At 37.2% G+C, this 20,894-nt stretch overlaps 1 protein-coding gene across 1 annotated transcript in view; it reads right to left on the reverse strand.

Moving 5' to 3' along the window:
• LOC121317709 (dynein heavy chain 8, axonemal-like) overlaps positions 1-20,894 on the reverse strand; it is a 55,717-nt gene that overhangs the window by 21,569 nt on the left and 13,254 nt on the right. Inside the window, exons 18-45 of the mRNA XM_041253863.1 lie at positions 20,283-20,503; positions 19,807-20,003; positions 19,162-19,310; positions 18,449-18,650; positions 17,990-18,252; positions 17,243-17,350; positions 16,673-16,759; positions 16,189-16,253; positions 15,520-15,726; positions 14,648-14,798; positions 14,328-14,442; positions 14,121-14,219; positions 13,501-13,586; positions 13,028-13,177; positions 12,392-12,562; positions 11,768-11,920; positions 11,243-11,353; positions 10,808-10,974; positions 10,212-10,398; positions 9,770-9,877; positions 9,220-9,359; positions 6,897-7,098; positions 6,037-6,191; positions 4,094-4,260; positions 3,419-3,505; positions 2,711-2,856; positions 2,493-2,576; positions 928-1,093 (exon numbers count right to left, since the gene is read on the reverse strand). Coding sequence (XP_041109797.1) covers positions 928-1,093; positions 2,493-2,576; positions 2,711-2,856; positions 3,419-3,505; positions 4,094-4,260; positions 6,037-6,191; positions 6,897-7,098; positions 9,220-9,359; positions 9,770-9,877; positions 10,212-10,398; positions 10,808-10,974; positions 11,243-11,353; positions 11,768-11,920; positions 12,392-12,562; positions 13,028-13,177; positions 13,501-13,586; positions 14,121-14,219; positions 14,328-14,442; positions 14,648-14,798; positions 15,520-15,726; positions 16,189-16,253; positions 16,673-16,759; positions 17,243-17,350; positions 17,990-18,252; positions 18,449-18,650; positions 19,162-19,310; positions 19,807-20,003; positions 20,283-20,503 — 4,144 coding nt within the window. The remainder of the gene's footprint in view (positions 1-927; positions 1,094-2,492; positions 2,577-2,710; positions 2,857-3,418; positions 3,506-4,093; positions 4,261-6,036; positions 6,192-6,896; positions 7,099-9,219; positions 9,360-9,769; positions 9,878-10,211; positions 10,399-10,807; positions 10,975-11,242; positions 11,354-11,767; positions 11,921-12,391; positions 12,563-13,027; positions 13,178-13,500; positions 13,587-14,120; positions 14,220-14,327; positions 14,443-14,647; positions 14,799-15,519; positions 15,727-16,188; positions 16,254-16,672; positions 16,760-17,242; positions 17,351-17,989; positions 18,253-18,448; positions 18,651-19,161; positions 19,311-19,806; positions 20,004-20,282; positions 20,504-20,894) is intronic.

The raw sequence follows: 20,894 nt of genomic DNA on the forward strand, positions 1-20,894 counted from the left end.
CCAAATCCACAGTGTTACTGTTGTTGGTTAAGCTGTAGTTCTGCTAAGACTTCTTGTGTATTAAACCTTTCTGTAAGGGAAAGGGAAAATAAACTATAAATGGTATGAAACACACTTCTGTCCTGAGATTAGCTTCCGAGTTATTTTATTTTTATATGCACCACGAACTGAAAATAGTATTTGTGTAATGCCCACTGCTGAGATACACAATAACTCGTTGTTGGTATGGTGGCTCTGACTCTACAAACATTAAGCAATTTCTTCAGAGAAATGTAAAGTACTTGAAATGGGTATGAATGCTTTGCATTACTACCTTTTACAATTCATAGCTGTGTTTTACCATGCTTTCACTACTGCTTTTACCATGGTACTGTAAGAGCAGTTATCAATGTTACTGAATGAGGTTGTTTTAAAAGCCAATTGGTAGTGAATTTCCTCTTATCTGAGTCACTGATTATTTTTACTGCTATACCGAGGCCGTAAACTGACAATAAAAACTCAGTCTGGGAGTTATTTGTCATTGATTGGTATTCAATTGTAAAGGTGAGGGAATGACATATTTTTTTGTTTTGAAATCAATGAAAAATGTTTGGTCCTTATTTAATTGAAACAGTTTTTAGATCCACCAATGTTTAGATCAATCAATTACTATCAGAAACTATCAGAAACACCCCTCACACACTGTTGGTTTTCTTAACGTAATGATGTACTCAGATCAATCACTATTTAGACCAATAGTAATACCGAAGTCAGTACTAAATGGTGCTTTCTGGAATTCAAGTTTTGCAGAAACACATGCCTGTATAACAAAATAAATACCCAAGCTATTGTATAATAGGCAGATTTGTTTAAAGGCAATGTAATACTTATTTTATTTGCATTTTGGGTTTATTTTAACTTGTTTGATAAGACAATTATCATTTTTACCTTCTCTTGTTGACCACATTTTCGAGTTCTGTGCAGAACGTGAAGTCACAGACTTCTGGTAGCGTCTTGCTTCTGAGAGGTCATTAGAATGTCTATTGGGTCTGGATGTCTCCAGGTCACTTGGATTGGGTATGAGGTCCAGCATTACCAGACCCATCTCCAGCACCTGTTACCAAGAAACAGCTGGTTCATATACCAGTGGTGGCTGGTGGCCAAAGGTGTTTACACCTCTGATGCAGGTGAGGGGTGGGACCTGGGTAGGGGTGGGGTGGGGGTCCAGGGGGGTGGGGGTGGGGGGGGGCAACCTCAGTGGTAGAAGCACTGTTCAGTGGATCTGTTTCTTGTTGGAAGCGATACAAAAAGTTTGCTCTGCGATGTCTTATCATGACAAATTTTTCGATTACTTTATTATTAAAGTCATATGATCATTCATCCTTGACCATGACACGCTTGAGTAACTATGACTGAAGCATATGCACGATCACCTATTTAGTGAGATAGTTGATTGAACTTGATATGGAGTGATTTCATCTGTTGAATTGAAAGCTTGAATAAAAGCAATAAAGAAAATCACAGAAAAAAAAAGCCACGTCTGTCAAGAGAGCAGCGCCTCCGTGCAATTGGCATGTTGGAGGCTGCACTAAGGCAGTGTACAGTGGCTCGCTGTCTTGGATGCTCACAGCCAGCAATTTCAAACTTGGCGAGACGGTATAACCAGACATACTCTGTCAATGACAAACCACACACTGGGAGACTAAGAGTCACAACACCTGCCCAAGATCACCAGATCATTTTGCAGCATCTTTGTGATGTCAATTAGTAATCAGCACAATAAAAAGTCAACGCACCTACTCTAAAACAGTTTGTAACTTTTCGATCACATCTAGTGAATTTTATCCAGATATAAGTAATAAGTAAGATATAAGTAAGTGATGCTCAAATATAAGTGACACATTTCTTTTGATATATATATATATATATATATATATATATATATATATATATATATATATATATATAGGAGGTATATATATACGGAGGTCATTTTTAGTGTCATACACACTGCTGGTGTTAAAGACAGAGTTCCCAAGGTTAGGATCCAGGATTTAGTAGATGTCTTATTTCAATATTTCCACGACTTGGACATACTAGTTTACTCAAGATCTTTGTAACTTAGTCTGTCACACGTTGCAAGAATTGACATATATATTTTAAAGCTTTTTAGCTGTAAAACAACAGTAATCCAGATCCCTCCATCAAAAAAAAAAATGCAATACATCTTAAATAAAATTGCGAAATTGCAAAACATGATTGGTTCCATCGGTTCCATTATATGGTGCATATGAATTCCTAATACATTTTCTTCACCTTGAAAAGTACCTGAAATTCCAACTCTTTATTGCTCGTGTTTGGTAAAATGTTCCTGTGTAACGGGAAACACTCCAACTGAATTCTACACTAAATCACACTTTTCTTGCCCCTACGGTGCATGGAACTCACAGTTTTAAATGAGTTTCACTAATTACACAGTCTAATTTAGCAAACTTAAGGACAAATGTTTATACCTGAGCAAGAAGCAATGGTGGATTCTGACAACGACTAATTCTCTCAATGCAGCTCTTATCAACTTTATTGCACCAGTGCATCACCTGCAAAAATAATGACAACATTGCAATAAAACATTCCATTTGCAAGCTATATACTTATTTCTTGAAAACAAATGCAAAACAAAGTACATTTTTCATACAAACTCAAACTGCTGCTTATTATTAGCATTTTTCACCTGATTCTTTGCATGTGAAAGGCTATTTCTTGCTTCCTCCAATTCATTCTTTGCTTTTTCTAGGTCTTCAGTTAGTTTATCAACATGTGATTTACTTCTAAGCTCCTTCATTTCGTAAAATGCTTTATCATACTCATCATAGTCATCTGCAAAGGCAAAGTGTTAAAAAAATATACTTTATATTCAATTATTCATGTTTCTGTACAGACCTATCCCATCTAACATGCAACAGCACATTAAATATAAATCCCTTCTTATTAAATAAAAATATACTTTTTTTTATTTATAATATTTTTTGTAGTTTCTATTTTTTGTAATGTGTAAAAATCTTATATAATGGTGTAAACATCTTGTTTAGGTTTGTCTGGGGGGATGTACAACAAATAGTACAGTAAAAAAAATTAAGTACAATATGCATCCTCAGGGGAATGTGTCAGTTAAAAAGACTGAAGATATTACAAAATCCCAGTAACAAGGCCAAGAATGCTTATAAAGAAAATGTAGGGTCATTTATACAATGAAATAGGCTAACAAAAAGGGGGACGTGTTCTGATGACGTCTGTATCGCTGTTATAGAGGAAAGGGTTTCTCGACTTGTTAAAAATGCCATTGACGACACCAAGAAACTGTGTAGACATTTGAAAACGTATTGTCCAATTATAAAACACAGTAATGCATTTTCCATTAACTATTTTAATAAAGCCGTACCGTCTTTCAGCAGAGCATCAAGTTCTATTTCCTCTGAGTCTGACTCTAGCTGTGCCAAAAAAGCCTGCAGACTCGCCGCACCTATACCTAAAGAAAAGCATTGACAGAACCTGACTTTTACATTCTACCATCAATTGTATACACAAAATGCATATTACCCTATGAAAACCGTCACTGCAGTATTGTATTATTAAACAAGGTGTTACCACTCTTCCTATATCCAATAATGTACATCAATTCATTTATTTACATTTGTCAGTATGTATGACCTTCAATGTTGCTACAATGGAAATGCAATGATTCTGCACTAAGGAGCTTTAGTATTACAAGTACAGCTGCAATGACATGAGCCATTGGTAGATTGGTACAAGTAGTAACATTTTCATATATTGACATAACACTGTTATAACAACAACAGGATGCAATACACACTAGTAATCCATTGCAGTGCCATGGTACCAGATTGCTTTCAGACAGGGTGCATCATGACCACTATGCAATATCTGCTCCACTGCTGGTAATACTGTGGTCTGCTGATGGTTCTGCCAGGGTTCTTCTGGGTATACCACAGTAATGGTAACTTATCGCTAACTGATCTTCCTTTTCATAAAAAAAGCAGGACTGGCTACTTGCATGCCAATATTGCTTTTTAAGCACCTATTTGCTAAAGTTTACCTAGCTGTCCCTTGAGGCTCTCCAGTGCTGATGTTCTTGAAGTCAGTCTCTCTAATAAGTCTGATGCTGTAGTTTTGGCCTCTTCAAACTGTTCAGTCAAATTTCTGATTGAGTCCTGGGTGGTTCCTGCATCAGCCCTCGTCTGGGCTAGTGTTTCCAATACTTTTCTGTTAAAACAAATAAATCAGCGAAACTGCAGAAAGTACTGCAATACTTTTATGGTTCAGGAACTTTGTTGTACTGTACATCCACATTTGTTTATACCAGTACATTTTTATTTAGAAAATTGTTAAAAGTCCTGATGTATGATGCAAGAAGATTTATAGCACTGCAACAACTATGAGCTGAAGATGTGGTTCAAAATGCAGGTCCAATGTCCCGTTTACAGAACTGTTCCTCTGGCAGCCTTAAAATTATGCAATACAGCCCCATGTGCAGCAGGTTTTGGAAGTCTTACAGTGGCTTGAGAAAGTATTGACCCCCCCCCCCTTGGCATTTTTCCTATTTTGTTGCCTTACAACCTGGAATTAAAATGGATTTTTTGGGGGTTTGTATCATTTGATTTACACAACATGCCTACCACTTTGAAGATGCAAAATATTTTTTATTGTGAAACAAACAAGAAATAAGACAAAAAAACCGAAAACTTGAGCGTGCATAAGTATTCACCCCCCCTCCAAAGTCAATACTTTGTAGAGCCACCTTTTGCAGGAATTACAGCTGCAAGTCTCTTGGGGTATGTATCTATAAGCTTGGCACATCTGGCCACATTTGGATTTTTGTCCATTCTTCAAGGAAAAACTGCTCCAGCTCCTTCAAGTTGGATGGGTTCCACTGGTGTACAGCAATCTTTAAGTCATACCACAGATTCTCAATTGGATTGAGGTCTGGGCTTTGACTAGGCCATTCCAAGACATTTAAATGTTTCCCCTTAAACCACTTGAGTGTTGCTTTAGCAATGCTTAGGGTCATTGTCCTGCTGGAAGGTGAACCAATGGCTTTTTTCTGGCCACTCTTCCGTAAAGCCCAGCTCTGTGCAGTGTACGGCTTAAAGTGGTCCTATGGACAGATACTCCAATCTCTGCTGTGGAGCTTTGCAGCTCCTTCAGGGTTATCTTTGGTCTCTTTGTTGCCTCTCTGATTAATGCCATCCTTGCCTGGTCTGTGAGTTTTGGTGGGTGGCCCTCTCTTGCCAGGTTTGTTGTGGTGCCATATTCTTTCCATTTTTTGATAATGGCTTTAATGGTGCTCCGTGAGATGTTCAAAGTTTCGGATATTTTTTTATAACCCAACCCTGATCTGTACTTCTCCACAACTTTGTCCCTGACCTGTTTGGAGAGCTCCTTGGTCTTCATGGTGCCGCTTGCTTGGTGGTGCCCCTTGCTTTCAGAACAGGTGTATATATACTGAGATCGTGTGACACTTAGATTGCACACAGGTGGACTTCATTTAACTAATTATGTGACTTCTGAAGGTAATTGGTCGCACCAGATCTTATTTAGTGGCTTAGTAGTAAAGGGGGTGAATACATATGCACGCACCACTTTTCCGTTATTGATTTTTTAGAATTTTTTGAAACAAGTTATTTTTTTCATTTCACTTCACCAATTTGGACTATTTTGTGTATGTCCATTACATGAAATCCAAATAAAAATCAATTTTAATTCCAGGTTGTAAGGCAACAAAATAGGAAAAATGCCAAGGGGGGTCAATACTTTCGCAAGCCACTGTACAAACATATATTCACAGCTTCTTTATTTCATAAATGAAGCTTGCCAGGAAAAAGATGACAGGAGCATTTTGACAATGCCCTTACAATGTTACGATAGCTGGACAAGGTATGTCAGGTATTAGGGAAAACATGCTGCAGTAACCTTAACTGTGAAATGCTGAAGCAAAATGTTTTTGCATGGAACAGTAAAAAACAATCCTTTTGATCTTACCTCAGCAGAGCTTCTGTCTTCTCCTGCTCTGTGCACTTACACAGGTATATGTGTTTGAAAGTGTCCAGGTATTGCCTCAATGTACTCTGTCCACAGAACACCTTGCTGTACACTGCGGGCGCAAGACCCTTATTATCCATCAGTTCAATTCTTTCCTGGAAAGGAAAACAAACAGATGTGAGCGATTCCGATCCTGACCCTTATCTCCATAGCTTTTAACAAACTATTACTGAATACAATTTCCAACAAAAAAAATTCAGAGCGATAGAAAAAGAAAACCCTAACAGCAACTTTTTCATTGTTTCAAGACAATAAATAACTAGTATGTTGATAACATATAGCCCTTGCCAGGTAAATACAACATTTGATCGAGCAGTACCATGAAAAACTATGAGCATGTAAAAATGTAAGAGTAACATCCAGAAGACTGATGGTTAGGTTCCTACATATATAACCCTAGATTGTGATGATCTCATGTGACGAATGTCCTATTCAAGTTGCTTCACAACTAGAGAAGCTGTTTCCTAGATATGAATACAATTGTAAAGTGTAGCTTACTGTCCTACAGTATGTATGGGAGTCTCAACTAATTTTGGGGATATACAGTATCGTTGCTGAGATTATGCATGTTTATGTTACAAATCCATCTGCTAACCGTAAGATTACAGTGAATTTCAACTGGTGCCTCTATCCGTAAAGAATACAAAATAACTAAAAAAACAAAACTGTGATAAAAGATAATTGATGTATTTTTTTTTTTTGTTTTAGCATTTCATGCATTGCAACATTAAATGACTGAACAGTTATCATAGTGTTTAATCATAGTGTAAGTGAGCTGGCTGTTGCACAAACATTCCTACCTTGACAATGGCTTTTGAATATGGCATGTTTGGCACCGTGACTGGTTCTGTTTTCACTGTCTCTTTGCCATCACTCTCAGTTTTCTGTAAAGTGACAGAGTTGAGGGTCAGGGCTGGGTCACAGCTTCCAGCCCAGGGAACCTGCTGGCATTCTTTTAACATCTGACAATGAATTGATGCCATTGTACCTGCAACCTGCTTCCTTTGGCAAACACAAGCATAGATAAAGTGTATTTAGTTTTAAAAAGCAATCAGAATAAAACCATTCCTTTATAAAGTAGCCATAGTAAGTTGCACTGCAGCTTTTCTGGTTTAGCACATTATTTATCATGGTTTGTACACATTTTACCATGTGATTTACAATGTTTAAACTGTGTTTCTAATACACTGTATACACGTCTTTACTTCAAAACTTAAAGGGTGTTTACTCATGCTTTACCATGCTTTAAAACATACAAAAGAGGTAGCGCATTGTTCTACTATATGTTTTACTGTGGGCTCAATATGTTATACCCCCTATTTATCTAAACACAAAAGTCTTTTCTGTTTTCACCTTATTTCTTCAGAGTGCTTCTCCAGAATATTACATTCACTAAGGTAGTGTGCTGTTTCATTAAAAACTGCCTCTTGAGTCCAGTCACAAATCCAAATGATGTGACAGCACGAAAGGAATCCAGGATATTTCCTAAAATAACAAAACTAAACTTAGGGCTGGAAAGTTGATGTCTTTAGTCCGATGCAATGGCGTATATTTACGGAGAGGAAATGAAATCTAGATAGAACAACAATGCATTCTCTCTCAGGACTATACTTGGTTATACTAGGAGACTGGAAAACACAGACAGTAGTCAAAAATCTCCATTCGAAGAAATAACAATTTGTTTACAGGAACCCCCACCAAGAGAAAAAGCTTTAAAGAGAAAAAAAAAAGATCTCTACAGACTAAAAACCTGCTTTACTGCTTTTTATTGATAAGAAACAGTATCTTGATTCGACCACGGTAGGATTTCAAAAGACATGTGCATTGTGAACCTTTGCCATTCAAATAAGGAGTACCAGCACCCTCTAGTGCTGGTAGTGTCAGTTTTATCTAGTGATGGGCACCAATATTGTTATTTCGATAGGTTATCGATCGATATCGATAATAATTTCCACATCACGATATCGTGGGATTAAAAAAACAAATTCAGGTACGCTTGCAGAGACATACTTTTTATTGCCAATACTGCTAAAAATACAAACACAGTATAATGAAGTTTATTTTATATTAAGATACAACAAACTCTATGCGTGCCAATCATTGTCAGTCTTCCAGGCAAACACCACACACTAAAGTATTATTTAACCATTTTATTCCACTGATTGGCGTTTAGGTACCAAATACTATTTGCATGCTGCATTATTTATTTGCGTTAGCGGTTCATTTCATTTTGTCCATCTGATTACTTACGCTATTATTAATGTATTTTTCATTGTGAACTTCCGGTTTTATAAATTAGATGTACTTTTAAAACGTCAAAACACATCTAAAAAATAAAGCAAAATTCTGCATGACACCGTACTTAACACATTCAGAGGTGTCGTGGGTCAGCATTTATATGCAGAGCATCTGAAGATTAAATTACTTCTGGATTGACTAGAAAATAACAACCCCGAAGTCTTTGTGTGCTGAAGTATAGAAATATTTAGGTTTTGAGGTGGTTGATGATGGAATAGTAAAACAATACAACAAGACCTTGCTTTTCTCCATGGATATTGTGAAGCAAAGCATCACCAAGTTAAAGTAAGTTATTGATGTTGATATGTAAAATATCTGTTAAAGTCTATATATGTATATGTTTGATATTGCAACTGTGTTATTATATTTTTTTGTATTTTGGAAGACTTTGATATTATCGATATCGATTTACAATTTTCATATCGTTGCCCACCACTAGTTTTATGCCTTAAAAGGTGTTTAACTTATTAAAATTCAGGAATATTCTTGTGAACTAAATTTACAAAAATGATAGATTTGTTTTATGAAAGTACTTCAAGATTCACTGAAAATGTAAGGGATTCCGGTAAATCTTAAAGATAGTTGGTAGAATTTCCAAAATTGAACGTATGGTTATATATTTTGTATGAAAGCGTGCAGAGTATCTTCAGGAGATTGAAACTAAAATTCTCGATAAATAATACATGTAAATAAATGTAAGTTAACTGCATTATCAATGTTGTTTATAACATTCTTTATAACACTTTAATGCTGCATTATTGATTGTTCATAACAGATCTTCAGTTTCTGTCGCTCTGCAGGGACGTACGTTCTTGTTGTACTCACACAGAGGCAGTTCTCAGCAGCACATGGTTTGGAGGCAGGCACATGATCACCCGTAAACTGGACTTAACTCTGGAAGCAATGTAGCTGACTGGGTCATGAGCAAGATGGGGGTGTTCCGTCTGAAGGGCAGGGTTTATAATCTAGATAGAACAATAGACCAATCAAACAACTGACATAATGGTGGAGTTCTTTCCCCCGTATAATCAGACATGTAGAGACAGCTAATATTTTTAGGACTGTGAAGTGTTAGTATGATGACTTTTGTACAGCGTCCTGGGATGCCTGTTCATTAAGGGTACTATGATAGTGTATGCATGGTCATTTTAAGTTTTTAGCTACCTGTCACTTTCATAATTGTTTTTTTTTTTTTCGTTTTGCAACTTGTACCACACATGCTACCAACAGTATGCCTTTTTTTTCACATGCTCTTTACAACGTCTGACAAGGAAAACAAAGATTTAAAAAAACAAACAAACAAAAAAAAAACAACCAAAGAGAAAACCAAAATAATACATCATACACAGACAGTAGTGTACCACTGGTACATCACCTGTAAAAGATCATGCATTTCTTCTCTGGAGAAGAGGGGGGCATAGTCTCCACTGATCAAAATGCTGTTGATAGCGTCCAGGTAAGAATCGTCTCCAAGCTCCCTGGCCTTTTAATGAAAGGAGGATCGGCAATAACAAAATGCTGCATCTGAAATACTTTACTGTTTGTTTGCGTGTTTAAATTGTGTTAACAATCAATCAATATATTCTACTTTAAACTATATATATATGTGTGTGTGTGTGTGTGTGTATGTGGGGGGGTGGGTGTGTGTGTGTGTGTGTGTGTGTGTGTGTGTGTGTGTGTGTGTGTGTGTGTGTGTGCGTGTGTGTGTGTGTGTAAATCCTTTATTCCTAATAGTCATGCATCAAATTCCCCGACCAAAAATCGTAGTAGCACCCCCATATTAAAATGATGTGCAAGACAAAATTAAACAAACTTACTGTCAGCAACAAAGCTGCCACCTTTCTGTCTGTAGCTGCATGTCTCACTGCTGATTTCAGACTGTTGAAGAAGTGAGCCTTTTGAGAGGTGTCGACTCGCTGAAGAGGTATATCAGTGATGTAGAGTGCAAGCTTCAGCAGTGTCTGTAGGTGGCTGCCTGGAGAATTCACTATCATGAGGTTGCCGCTGTTTAAGGAGAAGCAGTGGGTTCATGGCTGTTTATGCAATGTACAGTGCAGCATGTTGCAGAATAGGAATCCAGTGTAAGCACATACCAGGTTTTACAGGTTAACACTTCTAGTTCCACCAATTTTGCATCTGGAACAGTCCTCAGTTGAACCAGAAATGGAAGCAAAAAGCAGTGCTTTATCCCTATGTCCAATGTTGTTGTGGAAAAAACTATGCGTTTTGGAGAGACGGACATTTACCCAATTCACCCAATTCACTTTGAATTAGCGGCATTATACAATTTTGTTTCAATAGACTGTGTTGTGGTATGAATTCAAGCAGATGCAAAGACTATTTAAGTGTAAAATGTAAAGTAGATAACTAAAGAGCAATTGTAACAGGCAATACATTTCCTAAGAGACTTTACCTATGCCGATAGGCAAGGACCCGATGGATTCGCACTACGTGAGTCAAAGTGTTTTCAGACAGTTTAATATCCAGTGGTTGATTCCCAAGCTCTCCGTTGTATTGCTTCAGGTAAGCCTGAAGACAGCCGTGCACTGCACCTATTCCTCTCACTGTCTGTAACTGAACCTTGAAGAGTGAAGGACAGCACGTACATGTCAGTGTTTCTGCACAAGATTACAAAGCTTACAATTTCATATTTTATTTACTGCCCCTTTAAGTTCTGTATGAGATTCTGGGTGGTTCTTTTTGCATTACTAATTTTTAATCATTATTATTTATTTAATGAGCTTTTTGATGTATTGGTGATTCGACCCGAGTTCAGGTGTTTTATTAATAGTTCCCTCTTTATACTGTGGATGGTTTTCAAGATTATTTGATGAAAGTGAAATTATACCTGCACTCCCTTATCTGAATTCCAGGCTGACTGCTGTTTGGTTATTTTCTCATCTATTGGAAAAGTCACAATATGCTCATGCACAGAATCATTATGAGAACCGGGGACATGCTGCAAAAAAACAAAAAACAAAACAAAAAACAGAAATAGAACTATATCACTACATGTAGATGTATACAGTACACATGACACTTTACTATCCTAATTTCAGTTCAGTTTGTTTTTATATTATTTTTTTTATTTTCATTCAATTTAACACAGTTTCAGCTATACCTGCACATGGTGCAACAAAGTCTGTTTACTCAATCTTTAAATAAATATAAATATTTTTTGAAAGGCAAAAAAGCACCTGTTAATTTCCCAAAACTAGAACCAGTCATCTGAGTACATAAGGTAGTTTGAAGGACTCTTAGTCACTTCCAAATTGTTTATTTCTTATTTAATACATTTTTCTTAAAAGAATATGAGCTAATTAATGATGGCTGAAATGTGTTTGAAAATGTGTTTGAAAAGATAAAAGCATACCTGTTCAATAATGTTATCCAGCTGATCATGAAACCAGTTAAGATCAGCATATCGACACAGTCTGTCTCCAACGATATATCGCATTTCATGCTTCCAGTAAGAAAGTACCATGAATATATCCTCTCGATGTTCATAAGATAAGTTGCAGAGACACTGGGTAAAAGGAAACAGAAACAGTATAGTTAAAATAGTGGTAGCATATCTACGGGAAATGCTTGGCAAAACTGCAGATTCTCTGCTTGTAATAATGCAGGTTCTGCATTAGATGTTAGGTGCAATTGTTTTTAAAATTTACTGCTGTGTGGTGCCCTCATCATTGTGGGGAATAGTGATGGAATTCAATGGGTTCTGACAGGGAGTTCCTATCACCTTTGCAAAGCCCTAGTTTGGGATAGCTGTAGTAGGCAGGGCCATTCCAGTACAGAGTATGACTGGGAAAGTCTGGTTGTAGGTTGTTTAGAGAGAAAATCTACAGAACATCTTAGATGGTGAAAATAGGCTATTGGCTAGACACAGGGATTACAGTATAGACATGACTTTCAATTTTGGCATATATACATTTGGGACAAAATGACTGGACGCTAAAATTTAAAAAAAAAAAAAAACTAAATAAAGTAAACTTACCTGGAAAACCCTGGCAATTTCTCTTAAAGAGAACAGGTAATGCTGCCTTCCTTGGTCTGTGGAAGGGCGGAGGGATGTCTTAATGGATTCCAATATGCTGCATGAGGCCGAGACTAGTGCATTATGTAAGTTGCCCTCCAATTGTTGCCCATCATTTTTCATCATGTTCGCCTGGATATGCACACAAGCAAAATGACTGAATAGTACAACATGATCCTATTGATAATTTTTAATTAATGTAGCATGTTGAAAATCCATACCTGGAGAACGGAGAAGATGATTTGGCTCAGTTTAGATCCCTCAGGCGATGGGAGGTATAGTACTGCAAAGTGCCGCTTAAATCAACATTTTAGAAGTTACATTAACTTACAATATTGTTCTTGTACTAATACAAAGCTGTTTTTTTTTTTTTACTGAATCACTTTTGTTCACGTATCACTTTTGGTTCTTATAGGGTTACAGTCTTTTTAGAGGATACACATTACTTTACCTTTCCTGTCTCCTGTGTTGTACGTATTGCAGCAGTTGAACAAAATGCAGATTGTTTTTATATTTTTACTCTCAAATGCATTTCTCAACTTTTACTTGAAAGACAGAAAAAAGAAAATTTCTCACAATATCAAAGCAGGTACTCACCAAAAGTCTCTGTGAAATACTGTGTGTGCTGTCACTTGGGTACTCCGGCAATGACATGGCAGCCTGTACCACAAGCGCTTCAATTTGGCGGCATTCGAATGGTTTGCTGTGTTTCACTAGCACTTTGTCATCCAGGACTTGCCGCAACAGCTAATTCAAGAAACCAGAATCCAATTATAACAGAACATAACTATAAATATATACAGCTTGTACGTATATCTGATTTGCCTTTGGAGACACTATTAATAACATTTAACAATTTTTTTTCCTGCATTTTGTTAAAGAAAAGAAAAATTTAATTCGATTTTCTAAAGAATATACAGCTACTGGCAATACGTCCTATTATTTGTCACCCCAGAGCCCCATCTCGATGATGGTTGTTGTTTTGGATTAAAACACAGGAGGTATGGTCTTTCTCCTTTTTAAAGAATATGCTACTGCATAGTTATAAAGATGGAAGAATGTTACTGTACCTCACCACAGCACTGAGACTCGGGAAGATTGATATCATCGATGAAAATCTGTAAAGTTTTCCCATCTTTTGCACCATAAACAAAACCTACCAGGAAAATAAATAAACAAACAAAAAGTTTTTTGTTTTTTTTCTTTGTACAGTAATCAATCGATTTGGCATACGCTACTATTTCGAAGACCACTCTGTCAATGAAAAGTTTGCTGCTGCTTCCTGGTACCTAATGAATGAATGTGTCGTAGTTTAGACTCACTCCAGTGGTACGGTTGCAGTCTGATCATGTAATCTACAGCAAGGTATTAGGAGACAGTCATTTATCTATAAGGCTACATTTGCAAATCCATACTTACTGTTTAAAAAAAGAACTCATACAGAAGGACAATAAAATGGAGACTAGTAATGTGTATGCTGAAAATTAGCATTGTAATGTATAACTCTATTCGTTTAGATAATGCTGATAATGCATGTAACCTTTTACACGGTACAAATGGAAAATGATTTATCTAGGATTATCATATTTATTTTTTTAAACAAACAGGCTAAATGTTTCTATATTTGATTTCTGGGTTAATCACTATGAATTTTATTCTTCATTATATTAATGTTCATGCTGGCTCTTACCTTGTCTGTGAGTAGTACTCTCCTCAAACATTTTCTGCAGGTTTTTAGCTTTCGATGCTCCAGAGAACACCATTCTCTTAACTAAAGTGTGGGATTTATCTAGACAGAGATTTAGAAAAAAAAAAGCCTGAGGTAAATCACAAGTGATGAGAATTTTCAACAAATGATAAAAAATACATATATTTTTATTTGTAACAAAAAACCTACTCTGTGCATAAATAAAGTCATTTATCAGTGCTGTCTTCCCAGAACCCGAGGATCCCATCAGCAACACATTCTGAGAGGCCATGCCTGCGTATTCCATGAATGTGCGAACTGCAAGCTGGTAAAGCAAAGTTCATAGTACATAACAGAAAAACACTGTACTGCACTTGTGAGAGAAAAAATCAAATAATCATTCATTTATTGTAAATACCACACTGATTCATGTGAACTTCCCATTAACTGTTAACCTATAACCTTCTGCTTAAGGTCTGTAGCAAGTCTGTTATATGGAATGTGAAGTTTTCCACAGTAGTGGCACTTACCGTGTCTATGGTTTCCACAAAGACTTCCCCCAGAATGTCTATCTGCCTTGTGCAATTGCGCTCTGAGATCCGAGACTGCCAGAGGTCCCACTCCCCTGACTCGTCCACGTAGTAATTAAACACAGAGACCTCATCATCATAGTCTGGCAAGCTAGACAATGTGAGAGAAAAAACAAGACGGGCATCAAGCTGACTAGAATTGAAAAGATATTCCTAATGGTCAGTACATCACAGTCAAACAAAACACACACAGGACTGTTTGTACATGGTAAACACTGCTTGTATTGCATGGTGGTACTGCCATGGTACAATGGTACTATTCAACTTCTTCCTCACAACTCTGTAGTTACCCTGGTGATAGAGAATTGTCATTGTAGTGGCACAGCTTTACCACTGAAAGATCATTCAACATAGGTAACTACAGGTAGTCTTAAAGACAGGCTTGCTACCATTCGGTTTTATAGCTAGCCTTGCTACTATTCAGTTTTTTGCGAAATCAATGATTAATATCGACATTTATTTTAGAGAGAATTTATGTTTTTTTTTTTTTTTTGTCCCAGATCTTTATTTTTCAATTCAAGCAGAGAATGGGTGAAATCGACTATAATTCTTTAAAAAAAGAAAAAAAAGAAACAGACTTTTTATGCCATTGAAAAACGTCTCATTTAGCAAAACCCCTTACATTATAATTGAAATAACGTTTGGTCACAGAGGAGCTATACCTTGTAACAATAAAGATCTTACACAAATTAAAAAATGATCTCAAATAAACCATAGAAAACACAGCATCTAAACATATTTTTTGGGAAATCAAAAAAGTAGCAAGCCTACTTATAGACTAAAATGTTATTTTGGTAACATTTTTAACTTACGTTGAAGTGTGGGATTTCAGGATGTCACTAAACCTTTTTTTATCGGATCTTTCCAGCAGTCCTCCAACAGTCCAGATAAGGCAAAACAGGAAGAGCCTCTCGATGTGTAGCGGGCCTCCCAGGCTCTGGGCCTTGTCATGCAACATGGCTCCCAGCAGGTTGGTGATTGTTTGAAAAAGGCCAACTTCAGTCAAAGGAACTGGGGACCTAAACACCACACAAGGAAATTTGAAAAACAGCTGTTATAAAAGAGAAAGGAAAACTTTAAATGCAGTAAACCATTAGGGCCATATTGAAAGGTTATCTAAAATAAAATTAAAAATAAAAAAAAAGCTTCCAATTAGTAATTATTTTATTTTATTTTATTTTATTTTTATGTTCGGTAACGTTAGCAGTTGTTTTATCCTTTTACAAATTCTTACCCAAACCAGATAGGACAAGGGAGTGCATTAACAATTTGTATAGATCATCAAATTATTACTGTAAAATTGTTTATATGGTATTCCCAATCAAATGTGCTGTACAGTAACATAGATACTGTAGATGAATAGTGCATTTTCTATGACAACAGGACTAATTATCAAGGGGCTGTTAGGATAACACAAGTGTCTATAAAGTTGATGTTCAGATATTCCAGTAATATTGTATGTGAAATGTTTGGTTTCTTACTTGATATCACGAAGAACGTAATTAAAAATGGGGTCCAAAGCTGTGTTGAAAGCCTTAGACAAAACCTACAATACAAAAGTGAAAAAACATATTTAACCCACAACTTTAAAATACCTATCTTAAAAACACTCTACCTACATCCAGTACCACTTTTACTGATGCTCTTATCATTTATTTTGAAAAGAGAAATAAATATATACATAACTGTACAGTAGCCCTCTCCTCAATGTCGGTCTGCTATCTTTGCTGGGCAGTTCATTTTGAACTGCAGGCACATTAGTTAAATATAAAAAAAAAAAACAGGCACATCAGTTAAATATATCTATCCAGTACAGACAGCATGTTGGGAACCAGCATGGAGGGTAGGAATGCTCTGAGGTGTTGTATCTTCTGAGAAGCTGCACAGTTATCTAAAGCTAATCAAGGGTAGTTTTTTTAATGAAATTTTTATTTTTCTACAATGTAGCAGCACATTTCTACTTACAATATTTTCTTGTTCATTTCTTCTTGCTAACCAGGCTTTGGCCAACGGTCTCCAGCCAGTTACTTCGCTGTCTATATACAGTATGCCCTATGGAAACAGAACAAACTGCTAAGAAACGGAAGGCTTACAATGCATGTCAAACCATCCACTGTGCATAGCCCTGAGCCACCACTGCCTCCCACATGCACCTCATGCAAGAGGATGAGTAGTTGGGTCTCATTTCAAGGCTTCAAGGAATACATCTGATTTGTGCCCTTTTATTTTTTGGATTGGCTCAAAAAATTCCAATGGGGCTGCAGACTTGTTTTAATGCAGGTTTGCTGTCTACCAATGGCACACCTTTGAATGATCACAGGAGAAGCTGTTTGTTAATAACTTGCCTTTCTTAATGAAGAATAGGTGATCCACTATAGATTACTTTAATTACAATGTCTTCAAACTACATGTTTGGAAGCTTTCAGAAATGTTTAACAGGGATAGAAAGTTCCTGTTTAAGCATTATCATTTCAACTACTGAGTGAGGTTTTATTTTATGTGGCATTGTGTTTGTTAGGCTCTTGCTTTACTCACTGCTCTGGAAATGGATGCTGGGGAAGCCAGCTGGAGTTCAGATGTTTCAAAAAGAAGCTGCATGTTGCTTGTTATTTGCAGGTGTTCTCCAGTGCTCAAATGCAAAACCTAGAGAAAAAAAGAGAGTTTTTATGAACAAAAGCAAAGCATCCACTTGTCACAACCGAGTGCATTCACTCTCTGTGCAACCCTGTAGGATATATAAGCCGTTTCTGATATTGTTACCACAAGCATAGCCTGAAATATTGCTGTCTGTACAAGTCACCTGAGATAATGAAAGTCCTGACAGTACAGCAAATAGCATAAACAGCAGGTAATACCATACAGCCTGCCAGATACTGTACATACTTAAAATCCTTGTTTCCTTTTTTTTTTAAATAAACTTCAGAATTTTATCTGCAGTGAAAACATCTGTTGCAAACAAAGGGAAATACAGTACCTTTTCTTGTCCCAGAACGCTATTGAAGTTGTCCATCCAACTTGAAGTTAGCGGCCCATCAAAGCAGAGCCAAGTGTTGCTACAATTCTTTTAAGGAAAGACATGTGGAATAAGAGTTCTATTGCACATTAAACCATTTACAGCTGAATAAGACACAAGACAAAAGCAAAGACAAATAAAATAACTGTAGAGGACTAAAACAATTGTAACGGTATAAGATCAGTTTTACAATTTATGGGCCATTATAAAAAGGTTTAACTCTAGTGTCCTCATCTCTAACAGTCACGTAACCCAAAACATATATTTACCCTTATAGCCTTTCTCCAGGCACTGGCGATGATACCATCCTCCCAGTTCTGAGAAGGAAGCCGTGAGCCTAAGAGCAGTGTGAAGTCATCCACAGCAAGCGGGTTGAATTTAACAAGTCTGTGACGGACTGGCTCATTCCTCATAACCACTGGGCTCCCAGCTTGCTGCTGTTGGTGGTCTGCTGGGAGGAGGCTCAGGGCCTGAACCAGAGTGGAGATACAGGAGCTTTTACCAGCCCCAGGAGGACCAGCCACAATAATGCCTGCAGGAGAGATGCAGGAGTTGTTCAATGACATTTCAATTCATTATTGTGATAGCATCCATAACATCAAAACTTTCAATCAGAATTCTTAGGTATAAGAACTATAAGAAACTAAGTCAAGTAGTTAAAGTTTCAGCTGGCGTCTTCTTTAGAACTGTATTTTCACCTTCAGGGCTTGATACCGGATCTCTCTTACCGTGATGCACTTGGGATAAACTGTAGAGCTGCCTGACTTTGTTCACCCATGGACCATTAGGAATTAGATTCTTATCCTTGGCTGATGCTAAAATAGCATTGTCTATGCAATTCTGAGGAGACTGGAGGTATCCATTTGGGCTTGACAAGTCCAGCAGTGTTCCAAATATGTCCCTCACAATTTGACTAAAAACTGAAAGGTCCTGTAAAAAATGGAATATTCAGCGATGCATTTGTTATAGACACCATTCCATGTCCTTCGAAATTTTCGCACAAAAAACAGAATATGTTCAGATCTCAAGGCTGATGGTTAAGTTCACAAGCTTTGTTAAAAAATGTGGTAGTTTTCTCAACCACCTTCAGCCTTTTCTAGGCCTAAATATGCATTTACCAGTGATGCTTGTCTGCTTAAAAATAGCTAATTGAGCAGCAACAGCATAGCTTGTTAACCCACTCAAGACACCCTTGGCAACTCCACTCAGCTTTCAAATGGGTCCACTGGTCCTGATTTCTGTGATAAGTTTGAAATAGTGACTTTATTTACCACTTTGAAAATTTATAAAAATTTGAAGAGGTCTGCTCTTACTCTTACTGTGTCATGCTATCGCTTGGCTTTATGACACTTTGCTGTAATTTCACAATGGCATACCACAGTAAACTAGTATAGGGGTTGAGTGGAGGCCATAGCGAACAGAAGCCCTACAGAAGACTTACATCTCCTTCCATCCTGGGCGCAATGCATTCCCACAGAGTCTCTCCTACCAGTGCATGGTCTAGTCTAGCGGCAGTTGTCATAGTGTTGTTGCTCACCGTCCTTGTTTTTCTATCAGTGCTAGGCACTGTCTTCAGACTTGGTGACAGACCTACAAAAATGTAATTTAAATAGTTGGCTCCCGTACAATTCACATCTGTCCACATTCCATGTTTTTTTTTTTTTTCCATTAATGTTGCTTTAAATTACATATTTAAAAAAAAACTGACAAAGTAAAAGACAAGACAAAGAAATAACAACATGTAACACACTGTATACCAACTTAAGAGACTAACAGAAATTCTAAATGAATATACAACATATTATAATATACAGAGCTACCTCATTATAACAAAGCTGTTTTGTATAAGAACATTCACAAACGAGAGCTGGCCGTTTCCCCTTCTAAGCTTGTTCAGTTTAATCTAAGCTCGTCCATACACACATATAACATATACATGTGATTCCCTATAAATCGCCAACCTGGTTATGGTTACGTTGGTATGACCATGGCTCTCAGTTTTTCTCATCATGCCATTTCCCCTGGACTTGTATTCACATAGAATGACGAGGGAGCACTGAATACAGTTCCTATGAAAGGCTCTTACTCATTGCAGAACTACCGAAGGGTTGAGTGGAGGTGATGCTGCTGGACCTGGAAGTTCTTTCCCCCTCATTCCTGATTTCCAGCCTGTCCTGTCTGCCTTCTGCTCGCTCTTCCCTGCCTGCCCCCTTCTTCTGAGCAGCTCGCTTGAGCACGGGCACCAGCGAGGACAGACTCAGGTGGTGGTGCACTTTCTCTGGGCTGTAATAAAATAATTAAAATATACAAAAGACTAGCTTATAAAATGACAAATAACCCAACTAAAAACGGTTATGCTTAGAAGTCTAACACAATGCTGCAATTATCATTATCATAGGTTTGGTTTTAGGTACTTCTTTAAAAGATGCTATAAAGACAGTGGCAGCATAATTAATTTATTCACAGACCCCAAACTGAATTTGCTGTCTACAAATATAACAGACTACAGAATAAAAATGGATGTATTAATCAAGGTAGAGATGTTTCATTGTGTGTACTAACAGTTGGTCTTTCACCAGTTCAGTAACAAATTGAAGCCGGTGCGCTAGCATTTTGGGGCTCTTGAATCCAAAGGCAGTGAGATTTGCTCTGAGAATGACACTGTGGTCTGGTGCTGTCAGGGAGACAGTCCGGAACAAAGCGAGGACATCACTCGGAAGCTGCTTATACTCAGACTTGCAGCGGACAGTCAGGAGCAGGGCAACATTTCTGTTCAAAGTAATCTGGGGACCAAGAGCATATTATATTTTAAGTGGTGTGATAAAAATATTAGGTTTATTGCAGTTGTCATGGTTGCTGTCCAACGAAAAGTGTGTCCTTTGCATGAATTTTAGGAGAGATGATGTAAAATATCTGTAACCAATTAAACTAATGGGGGGGGATGTCCTGGATTGCATCAAGCAGCTATCAGTGTTTATCCTGGGATTGCCCCTGAAAATAGGTGATTGCTGAAATCCAAGGGTATTCCCAAGTTCTGTAAAATGCTCAAATAAAATCCAGGGGTGGGCTATCCTGGCAGGGTTTAAGGTGATCAAATCAACCCGATATTCATTTGTTTAGGGTTCCAGGGTTAATTCACTTTTTTAAAATTATGAAACCAAAATCTGGAGTCAA

The sequence above is a fragment of the Polyodon spathula genome, chromosome 6 (assembly GCF_017654505.1).
Source record: "Polyodon spathula isolate WHYD16114869_AA chromosome 6, ASM1765450v1, whole genome shotgun sequence".
Taxonomy (NCBI): Eukaryota; Metazoa; Chordata; class Actinopteri; order Acipenseriformes; family Polyodontidae; genus Polyodon; species Polyodon spathula.